This window comes from Hylobates moloch, unplaced genomic scaffold (assembly GCF_009828535.3).
Source record: "Hylobates moloch isolate HMO894 unplaced genomic scaffold, HMol_V3 SCAFFOLD_23, whole genome shotgun sequence".
Taxonomy (NCBI): domain Eukaryota; kingdom Metazoa; phylum Chordata; class Mammalia; order Primates; family Hylobatidae; genus Hylobates; species Hylobates moloch.
In genome coordinates this window covers 27,465,548-27,485,673 of record NW_026652298.1, presented here as the reverse complement: position 1 = coordinate 27,485,673, position 20,126 = coordinate 27,465,548, and the positions used below count along the sequence as shown (strand labels likewise).

At 45.2% G+C, this 20,126-nt stretch overlaps 1 protein-coding gene across 3 annotated transcripts; it reads left to right on the top strand.

The window, feature by feature from the left end:
• The first annotated feature begins 370 nt into the window (after window positions 1–370).
• On the top strand, window positions 371–18,310 carry MPV17L (MPV17 mitochondrial inner membrane protein like). 3 transcript variants are annotated; one of them, XM_032145236.2, is made up of 4 exons: window positions 371–789; window positions 5,395–5,465; window positions 12,435–12,464; window positions 12,546–18,310. In XM_032145236.2, exons 1-4 carry the CDS (start codon window positions 480–482, stop codon window positions 12,723–12,725), a joined length of 591 nt encoding a protein of 196 aa, XP_032001127.1. In that variant the 5' UTR covers window positions 371–479; the 3' UTR covers window positions 12,726–18,310. The 3 variants fall into 3 exon arrangements, with proteins under 3 accessions (XP_032001127.1, XP_032001128.1, XP_058290082.1); XM_032145237.2 differs by lacking the exon at window positions 5,395–5,465 and having other exon boundaries at window positions 12,546–12,649; XM_058434099.1 differs by lacking the exons at window positions 12,435–12,464; window positions 12,546–18,310 and adding an exon at window positions 5,720–5,848.
• The last annotated feature ends 1,816 nt before the right edge of the window (window positions 18,311–20,126 follow it).

Below are 20,126 nucleotides of genomic sequence, written 5' to 3'. Positions count from 1 at the left end.
GCGTGTAGTCCCAGCTGCTCGGGAGGCTGAGGCAGGAGAATCGCTTGAACCCGGAAGGCGGAGGTTGCAGTGAGCTCAGATCGCGCCATTGCACTCCAGCCTGGGCGACACAGCGAGACTCCGTCTCAAAAATATCTAATTAATTAATAAAAATAAATAAATAAATAAATAAATAACCCCATGCCTTCTGCCTCTGTGGCTTTGCCTGTTCTGGGTATTTTGTGGGAATGGACCCATGCATGGGGGTGGGCCGGGCACCTTTCAAACGTTCAGCCCTGACGACGGCCCGTGGCCTCCGGATTGGACGGCGCGAGCTGGGTGTGTGCAGGGCGCCCAATCGCTCCGGAGAGTCTGGAGGGGGCAGGTGCAAGTGCGGGCGGCTGCAGCGCAGGGGCTGCAGGACGCTGGGGAGGCCCGGACGTGGTGCAGGAAGCCGCCGACCACGCCGGCTCCTGATCGCGGGCTCCCACAGCGCGGACATGGCGGGCTGGTGGCCGGCGTTGTCGCGCGCGGCCCGGCGCCACCCGTGGCCCACCAACGTGCTGCTCTACGGCTCGCTGGTCTCGGCAGCTGACGCGCTGCAGCAGCGGCTGCAGGGCGGCGAGGCCGATTGGCGCCAGACACGCCGCGTGGCCACGTTGGTGGTGGCCTTCCACGCCAACTTCAACTACGTGTGGCTGGGCCTGCTGGAGCGCGCGCTTCCGGGCCGCGCGCCGCGCGCCGTGCTGGCCAAGTTGCTGTGCGACCAGGTGGTCGGTGCGCCCATCGCGGTCTCGGCCTTCTATGTCGGTGAGGGGCCGGGAGGGGACCTGGGGGGTGGGACCCGGTATTGGGGGACTGGAGGCAGGGACTCGGGGATCAAGCGGCTGGAGGGAGGGCGCTGCAGGAGCCTGGGGACCCGGGCAGGAGCCGGGGCTCTGTGACCGGGGCTGCTTCAGAGGCCTGGAGGGCCAGGGCAAAGGCTGGAGGCTGGGGTGTTTGATTGCGAGAAGTTGCGGGAGGCACTGGGTGGGGACCCGGGAAATTGGGGAGCTAGAGGTCCACCAGGTCAGGAATTTAGAGGACTAGGGTCGGCGCTCAGACTCTGGGGTTGGGTGTAGGCCAAGGCTGGAGGTAGGCAGGGCTGCGGAGGTCTTTGCCCCCTGAAAAAGGCCCACGGGAAAATAAAGGAGATTCCAGTTCAAGGCCATAGCAGCTGCAATGACCGTGAACCAGTCGTGGGGCAGGGAAGGAACCGACCTGCTGTTCAGAAAATCCACGCCTGGGGCTCCGGGGCCAACACAGGAACAAAATGCAAGGGGACCCGTGATCCTGGGGGGCATAGCAGGTGGAATCTGAGGTTGGGCCTGGATCTTCAGCAAATTCATGCCAAGACCCCAGTCCTGCTTTGGTAGCAAGATTTTCCCCTGGGGTCCCACGGGGAAACATCAAGGGACCTTGGATCCTTGCCATGGAGGACTATATACCTGTGAGGGTGCAGGGAACCCTCTCCTTAGAAAATCTGACCCGGGCCTAGGGTGTGGGGGACAGGGGCTTGACTGTGGAAACCTTCTCTACTGCCTACAATAAGAACAATGGAAATGTTACCTGAAAAATACCGGGGTTCATTCCCTTAACGAGTCACAAATGACTCCACCAAGAGGCAGGTTTTGATCAATGGGAGTTTTACTTGGCACAAATAAGGAAGACACTGGGCATATTCTCCCAAGTAGTGTGTCCGCCAGAGAAAGAGACAGGAGGGTTTTATGGGGTGGTGGAGAAAGGAGAGGGTGCATGATTACATGTAGAGTAGGGATCCCAGTGAGTCATGATGCTAGCACATAGGTTGCATAGGTTACATAGGTTATAGTCATGAAGCTATAGCTTCTCCCGGGGTGAAGACTTAGCATGGTAATGAGGAGAGTTAACTTGGGTTCATCTATAAGTAACCTGGGGTCACTTAGGAGCTGATTTAAACAAACAGGGTGACCTCATTCCACCCAGGGTTGGGGAAGAACAGGTTAAGGTCAGGAGACTGTAAAACAGGCTGATTGCTCAAGTTGCTTAAATTCTTGTAATCTTTGGAGATCCTCCGTCTGCTCACAGAAGGGGCCTGTGGCCTCTATCATCACTGTAATTTCTATAGCCTTGAAGGGGATGGGGTGGGTAACTGGGGAGAAAATCTCTATGGGTCATAAGCCTGACCTTGGGATTGGGGATCACAGATTTCCCCTCAAATGGGAGGGAACTTCTCCTAAGGGCTGTTGGTGCTTTCTAAACCAGGTTGAGGTCAGACAAGCCACCATCTTGAAGAAACCTACCCTGCCCCCTGCGCCTTATTTTTAAGAGTTGGATTCACTTCCTTTCCCTGCAGACCCCACCAGAAACACAAATCACCTGGTTGCCTGTTGTCATTGCGGCCAGCTACATGGCTGATGGGGTCAGTGGGTCAGGAGAACAGACAGCCTGAGAGCTAGGGCCTCCTGTTTTCTCAGAAGCTCTGTGCCTGGTCCCAGCGTGTGATTTCCTGACTAGATTTGCAAACAGCTTCCTAGCACCTGTTACAGAAGCCTTGTACACCGGTGAAGGGGTAGGGGACCAGAATCCTATTTAATCCTCAAACAACTAGTGACATTGTTCTCTTTTTTTCTTTTCTTTTCTTTTTTTTTTTTTGAGACAGAGTGTTGCTTTATTGCCCAGCCTGGAGTGTGCAGTGGCCTGATCTCAGCTCACTGAAATCTCCATCTCCAGGTTCAAGCGATTCTCCTGCCTCAGCCTACCAAGTAGCTAGCATTACAGATGCACACTACCATGCCCAGCTAATTTTTGCATTTTTAATGGAGATAGCGTTTCACCATGTTTTCCAGGCTTGTCTTGAACTCCTGACCTCAAGTGATCTGCCCATCATGGCCTCCCAAAGTGCTGGGATTGCAGGCGTAAGCCCTCACACTTGAGATTGTTCTTATTACTCTCATATTACAAATGAGGAAACTGAGCCTTAAAGGGGTTCTGTGACTCACCCAAAGGCAACACAATCCAGGCACTTGATGCTCTCATGGTGAGAAGGTTGACAGCGTGCCTGAAACTGAAAGATGCTGAGTTACTAACAAGACTTGAACCTATGTCCAGGCCAAGCTCTCTGATACAGGTTTCTGGCCAGATTGCTGCTTTGCTTTGGTCTTCAGTTTCTCTCTTTTTTTTTTTTTTTTTTTTTTTTTGAGACGTTGCCCAGGCTGGAGTGCAATGACACAATCTCGGCTCACTGCAACCTCCGCCTCCCAGGTTCAAGTGATTCTCCTGCCTCTCCTGCCCCTCCTGAGTAGCTGGGATTACAGGTGCCTGCCACCACGCCTGGATAATTTTTGTACTTTTAGTAGAGACAGGGTTTCGCCAAGTTGGCCAGGCTGGTCTCGAACTCCTGACCTCAAGTGATTTGCCCACCTCGGCCTACCAAAGTGCTGGGATTACAGGTGTGAGCCACCTTGCCCAGCCGGTTTTCAGTTTTTCTGGTTCAGTTTCCCTCACCGCAAATTTCAGTGAAAGGGGAAGTGGAAGGGGATGGATTGGAGGTTTGCATAAGGCTCTACATGGAAATTGCATGAATCAGTTGATCTTTGTGCTGGGGCCACCCTGGGGAACCAGAGTCGTAACAGATTAACAACTCTGGCTTGGGAATCAGACACCTGGGTTGAACTCCATCTGCTATTAACCTCTCTAAGCTCTTTTCCTCCTTTGTAACTCTACCCACTTTAGCAAATTGTAAGGAGGGGCACAAGAAATGAGGCACATAAAGTACGTAGCATTTAATTAATGCTGGGTAAGTGGAACACAGTATTACCAATATTTTGCTGGGTCATGTAAGAGTCTTCTGTAATTAACTAATAAAGCTCTTATATTCCCTCCCCCCTAATCAGGGATTGGAAAGAACTTTTAAAGTACTCTCAGTTTTACAACTCTTCCTAAAATAGGAGAGCTTTGCCTTGCTACCTGAATTTTTTACTTTTTTACTTTTCTTTTTCTGAGACAGGGTCTCACTCTATTTCCCAGGCTGAAGTGCAGTGATGTGATCACAGCTCATTGCAGCCTCAACCTCCTGGGCTCAAGCGATCCTCCCACCTCTGCCTCTGGAGTAGCTGGGACTACAGGCGCACACCCCTATACCTGGCTGGTTTTTAAATTGTTTTGTAGAGACAAGGTCTTGATATATTGCCCAGGCTGTGAATTTCTCTTCAGGGATATTGAAGATCAAAGTTTTCAAAGTGTTTTTAGGAAGGCTGAATTGGTGTTCCACTTTCAAATTTTGAATAGGGTAATACTGATGGAAAATTTGTAGTTGCCAGAGTATTTGGGCCCACTGGCCTTTTTTTTATTTTTATTTTTTTGAGATGGAGTCTTGCTCTGTCACCCAGTCAGGAGCGCAGTGGTGCAATCTCGGCTCACCTCAACCTCCAAATCCTGGGTTGCGCAGTGGTACAATCTCGGCTCACTGCAACCTCCACTTCCTCGGTTCAAGCGATCCTTCTGCCTCAGCCTCCCAAGAACCTGGAATTATAGGCATACGCCACCACGCCCGGCTAATTTTGTATTTTTAGTAGAGACAGAGTTTCTCCATGTTGGTCAGGTTGGTCTCGAACTCCCAACCTCAGGTGATCCGCCAGATCAGCCTCCCAAAATGCTGGGATTACAGGCATGAGCCACCGCGCCCAGCTCACTAGCTTTTTTTAAAAGATAGAAATTAAAATTTCAAAATGTTCAAATGTTCAACATTTCACAGAATGTTTGGAAGGTAGAGAAAGTAACCAATAGACCCACTATTGTAACTTGTTTTTGTGAATTGTTACAGTTTTTGAAAAAATAATTGTTCTACTGTAACTTTTATACTCTGCTATTCTCACTTCATATTTATCATTCCTTTAAAATTTATCTAGTTTTAGAGTGGAGATTATGTTCTTTTTCTTTTTTTCTGTTTTTTGTTTGTTTGTTTGAAACAGGGTCTTGCTGTGTTGTCCATTCTGGAGTGCAGTGGCAATGATCACAGCTCACTGTAGCCTCCACCTCCCAGGCTCAAGCAATCCTCCCACTTCAGCCTCCTGAGTAGCAGTGACTACAGCCACGCCACCGCACCTGGCTAATTTTTGTAATTTTTCGCGAGATGGGATTTTTGCCCTGTTGCCCAGGCTGGTCTCTTAACTTCTGGACTCAAGCAATCTGCCTGCCTCAGCCTCCCAAAGTCCTGGGATTACAGGCTTGAGCCACAGCGCCTGTCTATGTTCTCTTTTCACTGTTGGGTCAGAGGGTCATATTGATGGATGATAGTGATGGTTACTTTGCATTTTGGAATGGGAAACTTAAACATGAACTGTTATACGGTACTCTACTGAATCTTTTAAAATTCTTTTGGTGTTTTGCAAATAGGTATGAGCATTCTCCAGGGAAAGGATGACATATTTTTGGACCTGAAACAGAAATTCTGGAACACCTATATGGTAAGACAGGTGTTTGAAAATGTAATCAATATCTTTTTGTGTATATATGTATATACTTTTTGTGTTTATCTTTATAAAGATTTAAAAATCTTTTAATTGACACATATGTACATATTTTCAGTAGACATGTGATAATTTGATACATTTGTATAATCATATCAGGATTTTTTTGTGTGTATGTATATATGTGTGTGTGTGTATATATATATATATATATATTTTTTTTTTAATTAAAAAAACTTTTTTTGAGACAGGCTCTCATTCTGTCACCCAGGCTGGAATGCAGTGGCATGATCATGGCTCACTGCAGCATGGACCTCCTGAGCTCAAGCGATCCTCCCACCTCAGCCTCCTGAGTAGCTGAGACTACAGCACCTGCCACCACACCCAGCTAATTATTTTTAAATTGTTTGGTAGAGACAGAGTCTCACTATGTAGCTAGCACAGGCTGGCCTCGAACTCCTGTGCTCCAGTGATTCTCTCACCTCAACATTAAGTACATTTTTATTAAACTATTCCTAAATTAGAGCTCCAGTTTCGTTGGCAGAAGGGTCCAATATTTTGACAGAGAAATCTTAAAGTTATTTTGATAGATATATGAGGAGAGGCTTTAAGAGTATCTATACTTCTCATGAATTGGAAAGAAATACTTTCTCTGGGCCGGGCATGGTGGCTCACGCCTGTAATCCCAACACTTGGGAGGCTGAGGCAGGCGGATCACTTGATGTCAGGAGTTTGAAACCAGCCTGGCCAATATGGTGAAACCCTGTCTCTACTAAAAATACAAAACTTAGCTGGGCACGGTGGTGCATGTCTGTAATCCCAGGTACTCAGTAGGCTGAGGCAGGAGAATCACTTGAACCTGGAGACAGGTTGCAGTGAACCGAGATTGCACCACTGCACTCCAGCCTGGGCAACAGAGCAAGACTCCATCTCAAAAAGAAAAAAAAAAAAAAGAAAAGATTATCTCTGAATTTCAGTCCATGTTCTCAATGATTTCTGACTTTATTATATTAACTCTTATTAATGACCATAATTTATTTTGTAAATTTTGCAGCCAAAGGGACAACAATTTATTTTGTAAATTTGGGATTGGATTTGCAAAATAGGGGTTGTAGACTGTGAGTCGCTTCATGGAATCATTCCCACATTCAGAGCCAATGTTTTCAGTTGAGCATCCTGTGGAGTCCTGGTGAAAAGAACTTCAACATCACAAAGGTATTGATAGCGAAGGAGAAGGTTTCCTAGGGTTATTCCAAGGTTTGAAGCAAATCAGCGATTTTACTGTTTGCTCAGCACCAATATATACAATCCAGTCCAATACATATTTATTCATTGATTCAGTTAATATTTATTGAACAGTGTCCTTAAGGCCTGGCAAAATCAGGGATGGTTTTCATCTCTGCCCTAGAGCATGTTTGACTGCATTCATCACAAGGAGGTAAATCTTTGGGATTACAGAATGTTCACAGACCGGCCTAGGGCGTCACATGTTCTTCATTCCCTATCAAAAGCAGTGTTGAGCCACACCCAGCTATTACCTCCACAGCTTCTAGCATCATCTGTTGGATGGTACCAAACCCCTGAGGCAGCATTACTTGATGGCTAGAGGCAGAGGATGGAGAGGTTTGAAGTCAGAGGCTTCCCCTGAGCCTCTATACTCAGGAACAGTAACTATAAGAAATGTGTTCAGAACTCTTGTGATTTCTCTTAGGGCAGAAATTGAAGACCCCATGGTGACAACCAAATGTGATTTTCTTCTTTTTTTGTTTGTTTGTTTTTTTTGTGGTTTTTTTTTTTTTTTTGAGACGGAGTCTTGTTCCGTCGCCTAGGCTGGAGTGCAGTGGCACTCTGCAACCTTTGCCTCCCGGGTTCAAGCAATTCTCAATTCTCCTGCCTCAGCCCCCTGAGTAGCTGGAATTACAGACTTGCACCACCACATCCAGCTAATTTTTTGTATTTTTCAGTAGAGATAGGGTTTCACCATGTTGGCCAGGTTAGTCTTGAACTCCTGACCTCAGGTGATCCACCTGCCTCAGCCCCCCAAAGTTTTGGGATTACAGGCGTGAATCACCATGCCCAGCCACTTCTTCTGTTTGACTTTGGAAAAAGGAACAAGTTTTTCCATTATGTTGTAATGTCTACGGAGATATGTACATCTAACTTTTTTTTTTTTTTTAAAGAGCAAGGACCGGAGGCAGTAGTAGCTCATGCCTGTAATCCCAACACTTTGGGAGGTGGAGATGGGTGGATCACAAGGTCAGGAGATCGAGACCATCCTGGCTAACATGGTGAAACCCTGTCTCCACTAAAAATACAACAAATTAGCAGGGCATGGTGGCACGAGCCTGTAGTCCCAGCTACTTGGGAGGCTGAGGCAGGAGAATCACTTGAACCGGGGAGGCAGAGATTGTAGTGAGCTGAGATTGCACCACTGCACTCCAGCCTGGGCGACAGAGAGCAAGACTACGTCTCAAACAAACAAACAAACAAACAAAAAGAGCAAGAAGTGGGCGGCTCACACCTGTAATCCCAGCACTTCGGGAGGCTGAGGCAGGAGGATCACTAGAGCCCAGGAGTTTGAGACCAGCCTGCGCAACACAGTGAGACCTCATCTCTACAAAAATAAAATAAATTAGCTGGGCATAGTGGCAAGTGTCTGTGGTCCCAGCTGCTCGGGAGGCTGAGATGGGAGGATTGCAAGCCTGGGAGGTCGAGGCTGCAGTGAGCTGTGATTGCACCGCTGCACACCAGTGTGAGTGACGGAGACCCTGGTTCAAAGAAAAAAAAAAAGAAAAAGAGAGCAGGAAGTAGAATTGGGAAAGAAGCTTCAGGCAGGGATTTGTAAATGAACAAAACCACAGGAACATTTGCATACTGTTTTAAAAAAAAAAAACAGTGGTTACAATGAGTGAGTCTCATCTACCCACAGGAAAAGAAAGAGGGTAAACCAGCAGTCTGAAGCCCAGCCCATTTGGAGATTTTTTGGGAAGATTTCCTGTAAAGAGAAACTATCGTCCAGGCAGGATGGCTCACACTGTAATTGCAGCACTTTGGTAGGCCAAGGCAGGCGGATCACGAGGTCAAGAGATCAAGCCTATCCTCACCAACTTGGTGAAATCCCCTCTCTACTAAAAATACAAAAATTAGCCTGAGCCCAGGAGGTCGAGACTGCAGTAAGCTATGATTGTGCCACTGCACTCCAGCCTGGGTAACACAGCGAGACCCTGTCTCAAATTAAGAAAATAAAATTAAAAAAAGATCTGGAGTTATGCACATACTGGGGGACAGGGCATTCCAGGGGCAGAAGAGCTGAGTAGAGTTGACAATGTGTAAAGCACCATGGTATGCCTGGAGGGGAGAAACCACAGGCAGTTTGGTGTTCACAGAGTATTTGTTGAGCAACTTGGAATGAGTTTGGATCCTGGAGACTGTTGAACACCGGGAGCTGAGGATCTTGAACTTCATGGTTAGGTAATGGCAGCAAAGGAAACCAAAGTTAGGGGTTATCGTGACCAAGTTCACATAAGAAATAAGGAAGCACGTCGGGTGTGGTGGCTCACACCTGTAATCCTAACACTTTGGGAGGCTGAAGCGGGAGGATCCCCTGAGGTTAGGAGTTCAAGACCAGCTTGGGCAACATAGCAAGACCCTGTCTGTATTTAAAAAAATAAAACGGGCCTGGCATGGTGGCTCATGCCTGTAATCTCACCACTTTGGGAGGCCAAGGCGAACGGGTCACTTGAAGTCAGGAGTTCGAGACCAGCCTGACCAACATGGTGAAACCCTGTCTCTGCTAAAAATACAAAAAATTAGCTGGGCATGGTGGCAAGTGCCTGTAATCCCAGCTACTCAGGAGGCTGAGGCAGGAGAATCACTTGAACCCGGGAGGCGGAGATTGCAGTGAGCCGAGATTGCGCCACTGCACTCCAGCCGGGGTGACAGAGCAAGACTCCATCTCAAAAAAAAAACAAAGAAACAAACAAAAAAGAAATGAGGTGAGTTCAGTTTGGGAAATGTTGAATGCCACATGCCTTTGGCCTATTCAGAGGGAGATTGCCGAAGCAGAGGAGAGTTCATGGCAGGGTTTAATCATTTTCAGTGCTCACATGTCCCAGATTCAGCCAGTGGGAGTCCCTCCAAGCTGGTTCCTGTGTCCTGTGATATCACCCATCTTCTTTCTCCTTTTCTTCTTTCGTAAGCCATTTCCTTTCTGGAATGACACTGTGTTCCAGGATCATCTTGTACTTGCACCTGCCCTGCCCTAGCCCTAGAATCAGCCAATTCTCTGAGGCGTCCTGATTACTTTTTGTGGGGGAATGGTTTGAAAACAAAATGTACTACTACACGATACTACATTCTGACAAGAAAAAAACACAGCCATAAGAAATAAAGCCATGGCCAGGCACAGTGGCTCCTGCAATCCTAACCCTTTGGGAGGCGGAGGTGGGAGGATCGTTTGGGGCCAGGAATTCAAGACCAACCTGGCCCACATAATGAGGCTTCGTCTATATTAAGGAAGAAAAAAAAGAAAGAAGGAAAGCCATGTTTGGATAAGTTTAGTCTTCTGATTATTTTTGCTAAAGTTTTAAATTTTTTTTTTTTTTTTTTTTGAGACAGAGTCTCGTTCTGTTGCCCAGGCTGGAGTGCAATGGTGCAGTCTCGGCTCACTGCAACCTCCGCCTCCTGAGTTCAAGCGATTCTCCTGCCTCAGCCTCTTGAGTAGCTGAGATTACAGGTTCCTGTCATCATGTCCTGTTAATTTTTATTTTTAGTAGAGACGGGGTTTCTACATGTTGGTCAGGCTGGTCTCAAACTCACGACCTCAGGTGATCTGCCCACCTTGGCCTTCCAAAGTGCAGGGATTACAGGGGTATATTTTATATTTAAAGTATATTTAACAATTAAGGGCCAGGCTCAGTGTCTCACGCCTGTAATCCCAGCACTTTGGGAGGCTGAGGTGGGCGGATCACCTGAGGTCGGAAATTTGAGATGTACAACAAAAGCAAAACTCCATCTCAAGAAAAAATAAATAAATATAAAAACATACATTATGGCCGGGCATGGTGGCTCACGCCTGTAATCCCAGCACGTTAGGAGGCCAAGGCGGGCAGATCACCTGAGGTCAGGAGTTTGAAACCAGCCTGGCCAATATCGCGAAACCTTGTCTCTACTAAAAATACGAAAAATTAGCCAGGCGTGATCGTGTGCATCTGTAATCCCAGCTACTCGGAGGCTGAGGCAAGAGAATCGCTTGAACCCAGGAGGTAGAGGTTTCAGTGAGCCGAGATCACACCATTGCACTCCAGCCTGGGCAACAAGAGCGAAACTCCGTCTCAAAAAATATATACATATATGTATATGTGTGTGTGTGTGTGTGTATATATATATATATGTACATATATAGACACATTATATGTAATATCTACTTTTAAATATAAACATGAATATTACGAAGCTTTTATTGCAATTGTTCATTTTAGAAACTTCAGAAAATACAAATTAGTAAAAAGAAGAAAAAGTCTGTAATACTACTTTTAAGGACTATTTTAAAAACCTCTAGCTTTTTTTTTGAGATAAATTTACATACCAAGACTTTTTAAAAAAAAAACATAATGGTGACTTTTTCATAGGACTGTGTAGGATAAAGCTTGTGGAATGTCTATCTAAGATATTTTGTAATATATGAAAATTTCAGCTAAACTTGTTCTATAGCATCACATGGTTTGAATATATTATTAGAAAATCATTCCATAAACAATGGTTTGGTATATAGTTTCAACACTTCAAGGCTGGGCACAGTGGCTCACGCCTGTAATCCTACCACTTTGGGAGGCCGAGGCAGGCAAATCATCTGAGGTCAGGAGTTCAAGACCAGCCTGGCCAACATGGTAAAACTCTGTCTCTACTAAAAATACAAAAATTAGCCAAGCATGGTGGCAGGTGCCTGTGATCCCAGCTACTCAGGAGGCTGAGGCAGGAGAACTGCTTGAACCTAGGAGGCAGAGGTTGCAGTGAGCCGAGATCTTGCCACTGCACTCCAGACTAGGCGACAGAATGAGACGCCATCTCAAACAAACTAAATAATTAAAATAATTCAGCAGGGTGAGGTGGCTTATGCCTGTAACCCCAGCACTTTGGGAGGCTGTGGTGGAACTACTGCTTTTGCCTGGGAGTTCAAGACCAGCCTGGGCAACATAGAGATACCATGTCTCAGAAAAAAAAAAAATTAATTTAGAAAAAAAGAATTCATTGATGATTCTGTATTTACAAATATATTCCTGCATCATTTGTTCATGGTAACCAGGAAATTGCAATGCATAAATACATGCTGTCATTTCCAAAGCGGCTGTCTTCCAGAATGGGTACTGATTCTAGTAGACTTTTCATTCTGGTGTTAAATATATAATTAATAGGAATGTCTTGTACCTAATAGCTTTTTTCCCCACAACTCCCCAACTCCCTCACTCTAGAGGCCTTAAGTAGTCTAATTTAATCAGCTTAGTCTGAAATATAATACTACCTTGACATCTTGTTGGCCTAGTATTTCTTACTCGTTTATGGAATGAACTGTGCAATTGTTTTGTGTGGTTAAAAGGTATTCTAGGTCGGGTATAGTGGCTCACACCTGTAATCCCAGCGCTTTGGGAGGCTGAGGTGGGCGGATCACCTGAGGTTGGGAGTTCGAGACCAGCCTGGCCAACATGGTGAAAACCCATCTCTACTAAAAATACAAAAATTAGCCAGGTGAGGTGGTGTGTGCCTGTAATCAGATACTCAGGAGGCAGAGGCACAACAATTGCTTGAACCCAGGAGGCAGAAGTTGCAGTGAGCTAAGATTGCACCACTGCACTCCAGTCTGGGCAACAGAGTGAGACCCTGTCTCAAAAAATAAAAAAGAAAATAAATAAAAAATAAAAGGCATTCTAATTAAGTTGTTGCTTTTTTTTGTTTGTTTTTTAATTCCAGAGCGGACTGATGTACTGGCCCTTTGTACAGGTGAGTTCTGCCTACTCAGTAATATGAACTCAGGGCTTTGGTTTCCATGTGGCTCTAATGGACTCTCTCTCTCTGTTCCAGCTGACCAACTTCAGCCTTGTTCCTGTTCAATGGAGAACAGCTTACACTGGAGTCTGTGGTTTTCTCTGGGCCATCTTCATCTGTTTTTCCCAGCAGAGTGGTGATGGCACATTCAAGTCAGCTTTCACCATTTTATATACAAAGGGGACCAGGGCCATAGAAGGGTCCCCGGAGAAATAAGAAGTCAAGGACTCTCTTAAAGGGACCACATTTTTGATCTAAAATGCACAGAATTGCCTGCAGACAAAATATTTGATGTGCCAATTATGCACTTCATTTTGAGGAATTACTACTATTTATAGACCCGCTTTTTAAAAAATTATCAATGATTATTTGTGAATTGTATTCAGACATTTTTTCCTGATCTAGTCTGAAATATTTTCTCTAATATTTTGGTTAATATGAATAACAGTGGCAAAATGGCATTTTAGACTTATTAATATTTCTAATATTTTAACGCAAGTTTCAGGAAACTTGGTTTTGATTGTTTACATTTCTATTCTAAAATCTCAGGTTATCTCCTGAACACTTTTGGGCAGATGAACTTTTATACCAAAAAATAGTTCTTATAGTGAATTTTAATTTACGTAAAACTCAATCGAAATGAAGATTTAATGACCAGATTTCTTTCCCCAAAACGTACACAATTTGTTATTTTGATACTAAAATTTAGTGAATACCTTTTTTTTTTTTTTTTTTTGAGGTGGAGTCTCGCTGTCTCCCTGGCTGGAGTGCAGTGGCACGATCTCGGCTCACTGCAGTCTCCACCCTCCGGGTTCAAGCCATTCTCCTGCCTCAGGCTCCTCAGTAGCTGGGATTACAGGCACGCGAAAGCACACCCAGCTGATTTTTCTATTTTTGTTCGTTTGTTTTTGTTTTTGAGAGGGAGTCACGCTCCGTCGCCCAGGCTGGAGTGCAGTTGTGAGATCTCGGCTCACTGCAAGCTCCGCCTCCCGGGTTCTCGCCATTCTCTTGCCTCAGCCTCCCGAGTAGCTGGGACTACAGGCACCTGCCACCATGCCCGGCTAATTTTTTGTATTTTTAGTAGAGACGGGGTTTCACCACGTTAGCCAAGATGGTCTCAATCTCCTGACCTCGTGATCTGCCCGCCTCGACCTCCCAAGGTGCTGGGATTACAGGCGTGAGCCACTGTGCCCGGCCTAATTTTTTGCATTTTTAGTAGAGACAAAGTTTCACCATGTTGGCCAGGATGGTCTTGATCTCCTGACTGCGTAATCCACCTGCCTCGGCCTCCCAAAGTGCTGGGATTACAGGCGTGAGCCACCGCAACCGACTTTTTTTTTTTTTTTTTTTTTTGAGACAGAGACTCGCTTTGTCACCCAGGCTGGAGTGCAGTGGCATGATTTCGGCTCACTGCTACCTCTGCCTCCTGGGTTCAAACGATCCTACTGCCTCATCCTTCGGAGTAGCTGGGATTACAGGCGCGTGCCACCATGCCTGGCTCATTTTTGTATTTTTAGTAGAGACGGCGTTTTGCCATGTTGGCCAGGCTGGTCTCTGTCCGGCCTCTGAGCTCAAGCTAAGCGGTCATATCCCCAGTGACCTGCACGTATACATCCAGATGGCCTGAAGCTACTGAAGATCCACAGAAGTGAAAATAGCCTTAACTGATGACATTCCACCGTTGCGATTTGTTACTGCCCCACCCTAACTGATCACTGTACTTTGTAATGTCTCCCACCCTTAAGAAGGTTCTTTGTAATTCTCCCCACCCTTGAGAATGTACTTTGTGAGATCCACCTCCTGCCTGCAAAACATTGCTCCAAACTCCACCGCCTATCCCAAAACCTATAAGAACTAATGATAATCCACCACCCTTTGTTGACTCCTTTTTTGGACTCAGCCTGCCTGCACCCAGGTGAAATAAACAGCCTTGTTGCTCACACAAAGCCTGTTTGGTGGCCTCTTCACATGGACACGTGAGACAGTCTCCAACTCCTGGCCTCAACTCATCCACTCGGCTTGGCCTCCCAAAGTGCTGGGATTATAGGCGTGAGCCACTGCACCTGGCTCAGTAAGTACATTTTTTATTATCAAAAAAAGAGTAGTGTAAGATTGGTGTGTTCTGTGTAGAATGTCTTTTACTGATGTCTTCTATTTTTATAATTTCTGAGTTAAGTACTTTTGAATGGATGCTTTTTAGTTTTGGGCAGATTCAGTTGACTAAAGCACCTCATTTTCCAGATACATGAAATAAAATATTTGTCTTCTTTTCTAATTTCACACTGATGTTATTTTGTGAAAATCAGTGCTTTAAGATAAATCTTTGTACTTTAAGGTAAACATGATAAACTTGATCTAATATTTAATATTTGTTCAGTTCTACACTTTATTAACTTCTACACCAGCAGATTTAAAAATTATGTAACTATCTCAAGAAGTTTCACTTGGATGTAGTGGTTCACGCTTATAATCCCAGCACTTTGGGAGGCTGAGGTGGGAGGACCGCTTAAGTCAAGGAGTTTGAGACCAGCCTGGGCAATATAGCAAGATCCCATCTCTATTTAAAAAAAAAGTTTCACTTTGGGAGGCCGAGGCGGGCGGATCACGAGGTCAGGAGATCGAGACCATCCTGGCTAACATGGTGAAACCCCATCTCTACTAAAAATACAAAAATACAAAGTAGCTGGACGTGGTGGCGGGTGCCTGTAGTCCCAGCTACTTGGGAGGCTGAGGCAGAAGAACGGCATGAACCCGGGAGGCGGAGCTTGCAGTGAGCTGAGATTGCGCCACTGCACTCCAGCCTGAGTGACAGAGCGAGACTCCGTCTCACAAAGAAAAAAAAGTTTCAGCAAATTCCACCTAAGAACTCCACCAGACTTCTGTTATCTCTAATATCATGTTCCACAGATTTCAAGTTGTGAGGCCCTGAACTGTTAATTTATCTGGATAATTTATATTTAAGCTTAATTTAAGACTATATACCTAAAAATCGAGCATATAATTTGTATAATTTATGTAAGTTTCTGTAAGTCATAAGTATATAGTTTCCAAGTGTATAATTTATCTGAATGTAATAGGCATTAATATATTTTACATTACTGAGACCATAGTAAAGAAATTTCTAAATGGTTTGTAAAATAACTTGTTATTTACTTTGTTGTAAAAGTAGTTAATGCAATAGAAAAACTGTTTCGTAATAAGATATATTTTAACATCAAAAGGTAGGCCGGGCGCGGTGGCTCATGCCTGTAATCCCAGCACTTTGGGAGGCTGAGGCGAGCGGATCACGAGGTCAGGAGATCAAGACCATCCTGGCTAACATGGTGAAACCCCATCTCTACTAAAAATACAAAAAATTAGCCGGGCGTGGTGGCGGGCGCCTGTAGTCCCAGCTGCTCTGGAGGCTGAGTCAGGAGAATGGCGTGAACCCGGGAGGCGGAGCTTGCAGTGAGCGGAGATCAGGCCACTACACTCCAGCCTGGGTGACAGAGTGAGACTCCATCTCAAAAAAAAAAAAAAAAAAAGTGTACCCAAGGTAATTATAAGTACTACCTGGCGCAAAACTTTACAGAAGCTGTGGTATCACTTTTGTGACGGAAGAATAGTGTTTGCATTTTGTATAAAAGTACTTGGGGCTGGGCATGATGGCTCATGTCTATATTCCCAGTGCTTTGGGAGGCGAAGGCAGGTGGATCATCTGAGCCCAGGAGTTTGAGACCAGCCTAGGCAACATGGCAAGAGCCTGTCTCTCCAAAACCTACAAAAATTAGCCAAGCATGGTGGCGTGAGCCTGTAGTCCCAGCTACTTGGGAGACTGAGGCAGGAGGATCTCTCCAGCCCAGGAGGCAGAAGATGAATAAATAAATGGATGCAACTGAATGAGATGAGGTCTCTCTTGAAGGAGAGAGCAAAAGAGATTTAAATAACAACAATTATAATAAGGCTGGGCATGGTGGCTCACGCTTGTAATCCCAGAACTTTGGGAGGCCAAGGCAGGCGGATCGGTTGAGGTCAGGAGTTCAAGACCAGCATGGCCAACACAGTGAAACCCTGTCTCTATTAAAAATACAAAATTAGCCGGACATGGTAGTGCCTGCCTGTGGTCTCGGCTACTTAGGTGGCTGAGACAGGAGAATCACTTGAACCTGGGAGGCATAGGTTGTAGTGAGCCAATAAATATAAAATGTATTAAAGTACTAACAGGAAAATTTCCACTGATCACCCTTTAGCTTTAAATAATGCAGAAGCATATGCCCAGTTTACTTGTAATTAAAAATCATACATCATTCACAATTTATCAGTCTTTTTTGTTTGTACAAAAACTAATATAAGTTATTCTCTTTTATCTGTATTGTTATTGGTTTGGTGAGAGGGAATTAGTCCACTTGAGAGTTTGTGTGTGTTTAAAATTTTCTGACCAGCCACGGTGGCTCACGCCTGTAATCCCAGCACTTTGGGAGGCCAAGGTGGGCGGCTCACTTGAGCTCAGGAGTTCGAGACCAACCTGGGCAACGTGGTGAAACCCTATCTCTACCAAAAATACAAATATTAGCGGGGTGTGGTGGTTTGTGCCTGTATTCCCAGTTACTTGGGGGGCTGAGGCAGGAGGATCGCTCAAGCCCAGGAGGTGGAGGTTGCAGTAAGCCGAGATCACACCACTGCACTCCAGGAAGGGCAACAGAGCAAGACTCTGTCTATAAAAAAAAAGTAAATTAACTTTGGTATTTCAGGTTGTATTTATATGGGGACTTCACATCAACTATGTTCACTACGGTTGACCAAGTTAAGTGTAGACAGTCTCTTTAACAGAGAGATTATCTGGAAGTGCAATTTCTTTTTTTTTTTTTTGAGATGGAGTCTCACTTTGTAGCCAAGGTTGGAGTGCAGTGGCGTGATATTGGCTCACTGCAACCTCTGCCTCCCAGGTTCACGCCATTCTCCTGCCTCAGCCCGAATAGCAGAGACTAAAGGCTCCCGCCGCCACGCCCCCAATATATATATATATATATATATTTTTTTTTTTTTAGTAGAGTCAGGGTTTCACTGTGTTAGCCAGGATGGTCTCGATCTCCTGGCCTCGTGATCTGCCTGCCTTGGCCTCCCAAAGTGCTGGGATTACAAGCGTGAGCCACCGCGCCCGGCCCGAAACTGCAAGTTCTAACTCATACATCATTGCTATAAACCCTATTTGTTTACTGTTTCTCTTCCAAGGACCGTCAGTCATCCTTTAAAATTCATTTGAAGCTATGAAAAGATAGTTTTTGTTACATGGGCAATTTACTTTTAGTACAATAAAATGTTATGTGAATTTTTACAGAATGTTTGCTAGAATGAATTATATCTAGGATATGCTTAACAATATATTCTGGAGGCAGCTTTCATTTGAAATTAGGTTCATCTTCTAAGAGTATTAAAAAGTTAATGGGTTTTTGTGCCTGAAGCTTTTGACATTGCATTTGGCTACATTTAATCCACTTTCACCCATAAGGTTTAGCATCTAAAAAAATTAAATCACTGCTAATGCAATTAAAATGATTGAAAAAGTTTCTTTTAATATTTTCAACAGCTGATACATAAAAAGGGAAATCTGGAATTTAAAGATAAAGTATGTGCTGGAGTTGAAAGGTTAGGAACACATGAAGATCTATGAACTGTAGCTAACCTTGTGAATAGAAGGCAGTAATTACTGAGTAACATTTTTGGTATATATCAAGTAAAAGCTTGTCTTTTCTTAGTTCTCTTCTGCTTTGTAAGTGTATCCTTCTCTAACTACATCTTTATTCATCCATTTCTTCCTTCCCCTTTCTTTGTCCACAACCCAACCAAACCCACTGCTATTTCCTCTCACCCACTGCCCGCGCCATGACCACTTGAACATTCCAGAAGAGCAGAATAATTGTAATAAGGCTAAGGGCTTATTACACTTATTACACTTAAGGACTCGACAGCCTTGCTTTAGAGAGGATGGTAGCGGAGGATCCTCTCTGGTCTCTGCGAGAAGAAAAAGAGAAACGACCATCCTAGGGAGAATTTATTTTTATCTTTTTTGAGACGGAGTCTCACTCTGTTGCTCAAGCTGCAGTGCAATGGCATGATTTTGGCTCACTGCAACCTCCACCTCCTGGGTTCAAGCGATTCTCCTGCCTCAGCCTCCTGAGTAGCTGGGACTACAGGCATGCGCCACCATACCCAGTGAATTTTTGTATTTTTAGTAGAGATGGGATTTCACCATGTTGCCCAGACTGGTCTTGAACTACTGACCTCAGGTGATCTGCCTATCTGTCTATGATATTTTAGATTGGCAGTTGCAAACTAATGGTCCACAGCGTGCTTTGTATGACACCTAGAAGGTTTGAAAACTGATTTCATAGTAAAAATCTGGGTTTCAGGCTGGGTGCGGTGGTGCGTGCCTGTAATTCCAGCACTTTGGGAGGCTGAGGCAGGTGGATCACCTGAGGTCAGGAGTTCGAGACCAGCCTGGCCAAAATGGTGAAACTATCTCTACTAAAAATACAAAAATTAGCCAGGCGTGGTGGCATGTGCTACTCGGGAGGCTACTCGGGAGGCTGAGGCAGGAGAATCGCTTGAACCAGGAAGGTGGAGGTTGCAGTGAGCCAAGATTGTGCCACTGCACTCAAGCCTCGGCAACAGAGCGAGACTCCATCTCAAAAATGAATAAATAAATAAATATACAAAATCTGGGTTTCAGGCCAAGTGTGGTGGTGCACTCCTGCAATCCCAGCACTGGGAGGTGGATACGGGGAGACAGCTTGAGCTCAGGAATTCCAGACCAGCCTGGGCAACATGGCAAAACCCCATCTCTACAAATAACACAAAAACATTAGCTGGGTGTGGTGGAGTGCGCCTGTAATCCCAGCTGCTTGGGAGGCTGAGGCGAGAGGATTGCTTGAGCCTGGGAGGTTGAGCCAAGATCACACTCCCACACTCCAACCTGGGCAACAGAGCCAGACTGTTTCAAAAAAGAAAAAAAAAAAAAGAAAAGAAAAAAAGGAAAGGTCTGGGCACATGGCTGCTACAGTCCTCTATTAAGCAATGTGTTGCAGCAGGGGTCCCTAATCCCTGGGCCATGGACCTGTACTGGTCTGTGACCTGTTAGGAACTGGGCCACAGAGCAGGAGGTGAATAGTGGGTGGACAACTGAAGCTTCATCTGTATTTCTGGCCGCTCCCCATTGCTTGCATTGCTGCCTGAGCTCTACCTCCTGTCAGATCAGCAGCATCATTAGATTCTCATAGGAGCATGAACCCTGTTGTGAATTGCACACATGAGGGATCTAGGTTGCATATTCCTTATGAGAATCTAATTCCTGATGATTTGTGATGGAATAGTTTCATCCCAAGACCATTACCCTCCTGCACCCTATCCCTTGCCACCTGTGGAAAAATTGTCTTCCACAAAGCCGGTCCCTGGTGCCAAAAATATTGCGGACTGCTGTGCTTTAGAATCTGCCATGAATCTGCAGCCTCTATTATATACTTCCCTATAGACTTTGCTTCCTACCGTCTTACATTCTGCCTTATAGGCATTTGAGTTTGCAGCCCTTGTTTTTGTTAGTATGCTACGCTGGTGACATTGACCAAATTGACCACACATTAA

Coding starts and splice junctions, on each gene's coding strand:
- MPV17L (XM_032145236.2), top strand. CDS start 480: ATGGCGGGCTGGTGGCCGGCGTTGTCGCGCGCGGCCCGGCGCCACCCG. Junction 5,466..12,434: donor AATTCTGGAACACCTATATG/GTAAGACAGGTG, acceptor TTTTAATTCCAG/AGCGGACTGATGTACTGGCC. Junction 12,465..12,545: donor TGTACTGGCCCTTTGTACAG/GTGAGTTCTGCC, acceptor TCTCTGTTCCAG/CTGACCAACTTCAGCCTTGT.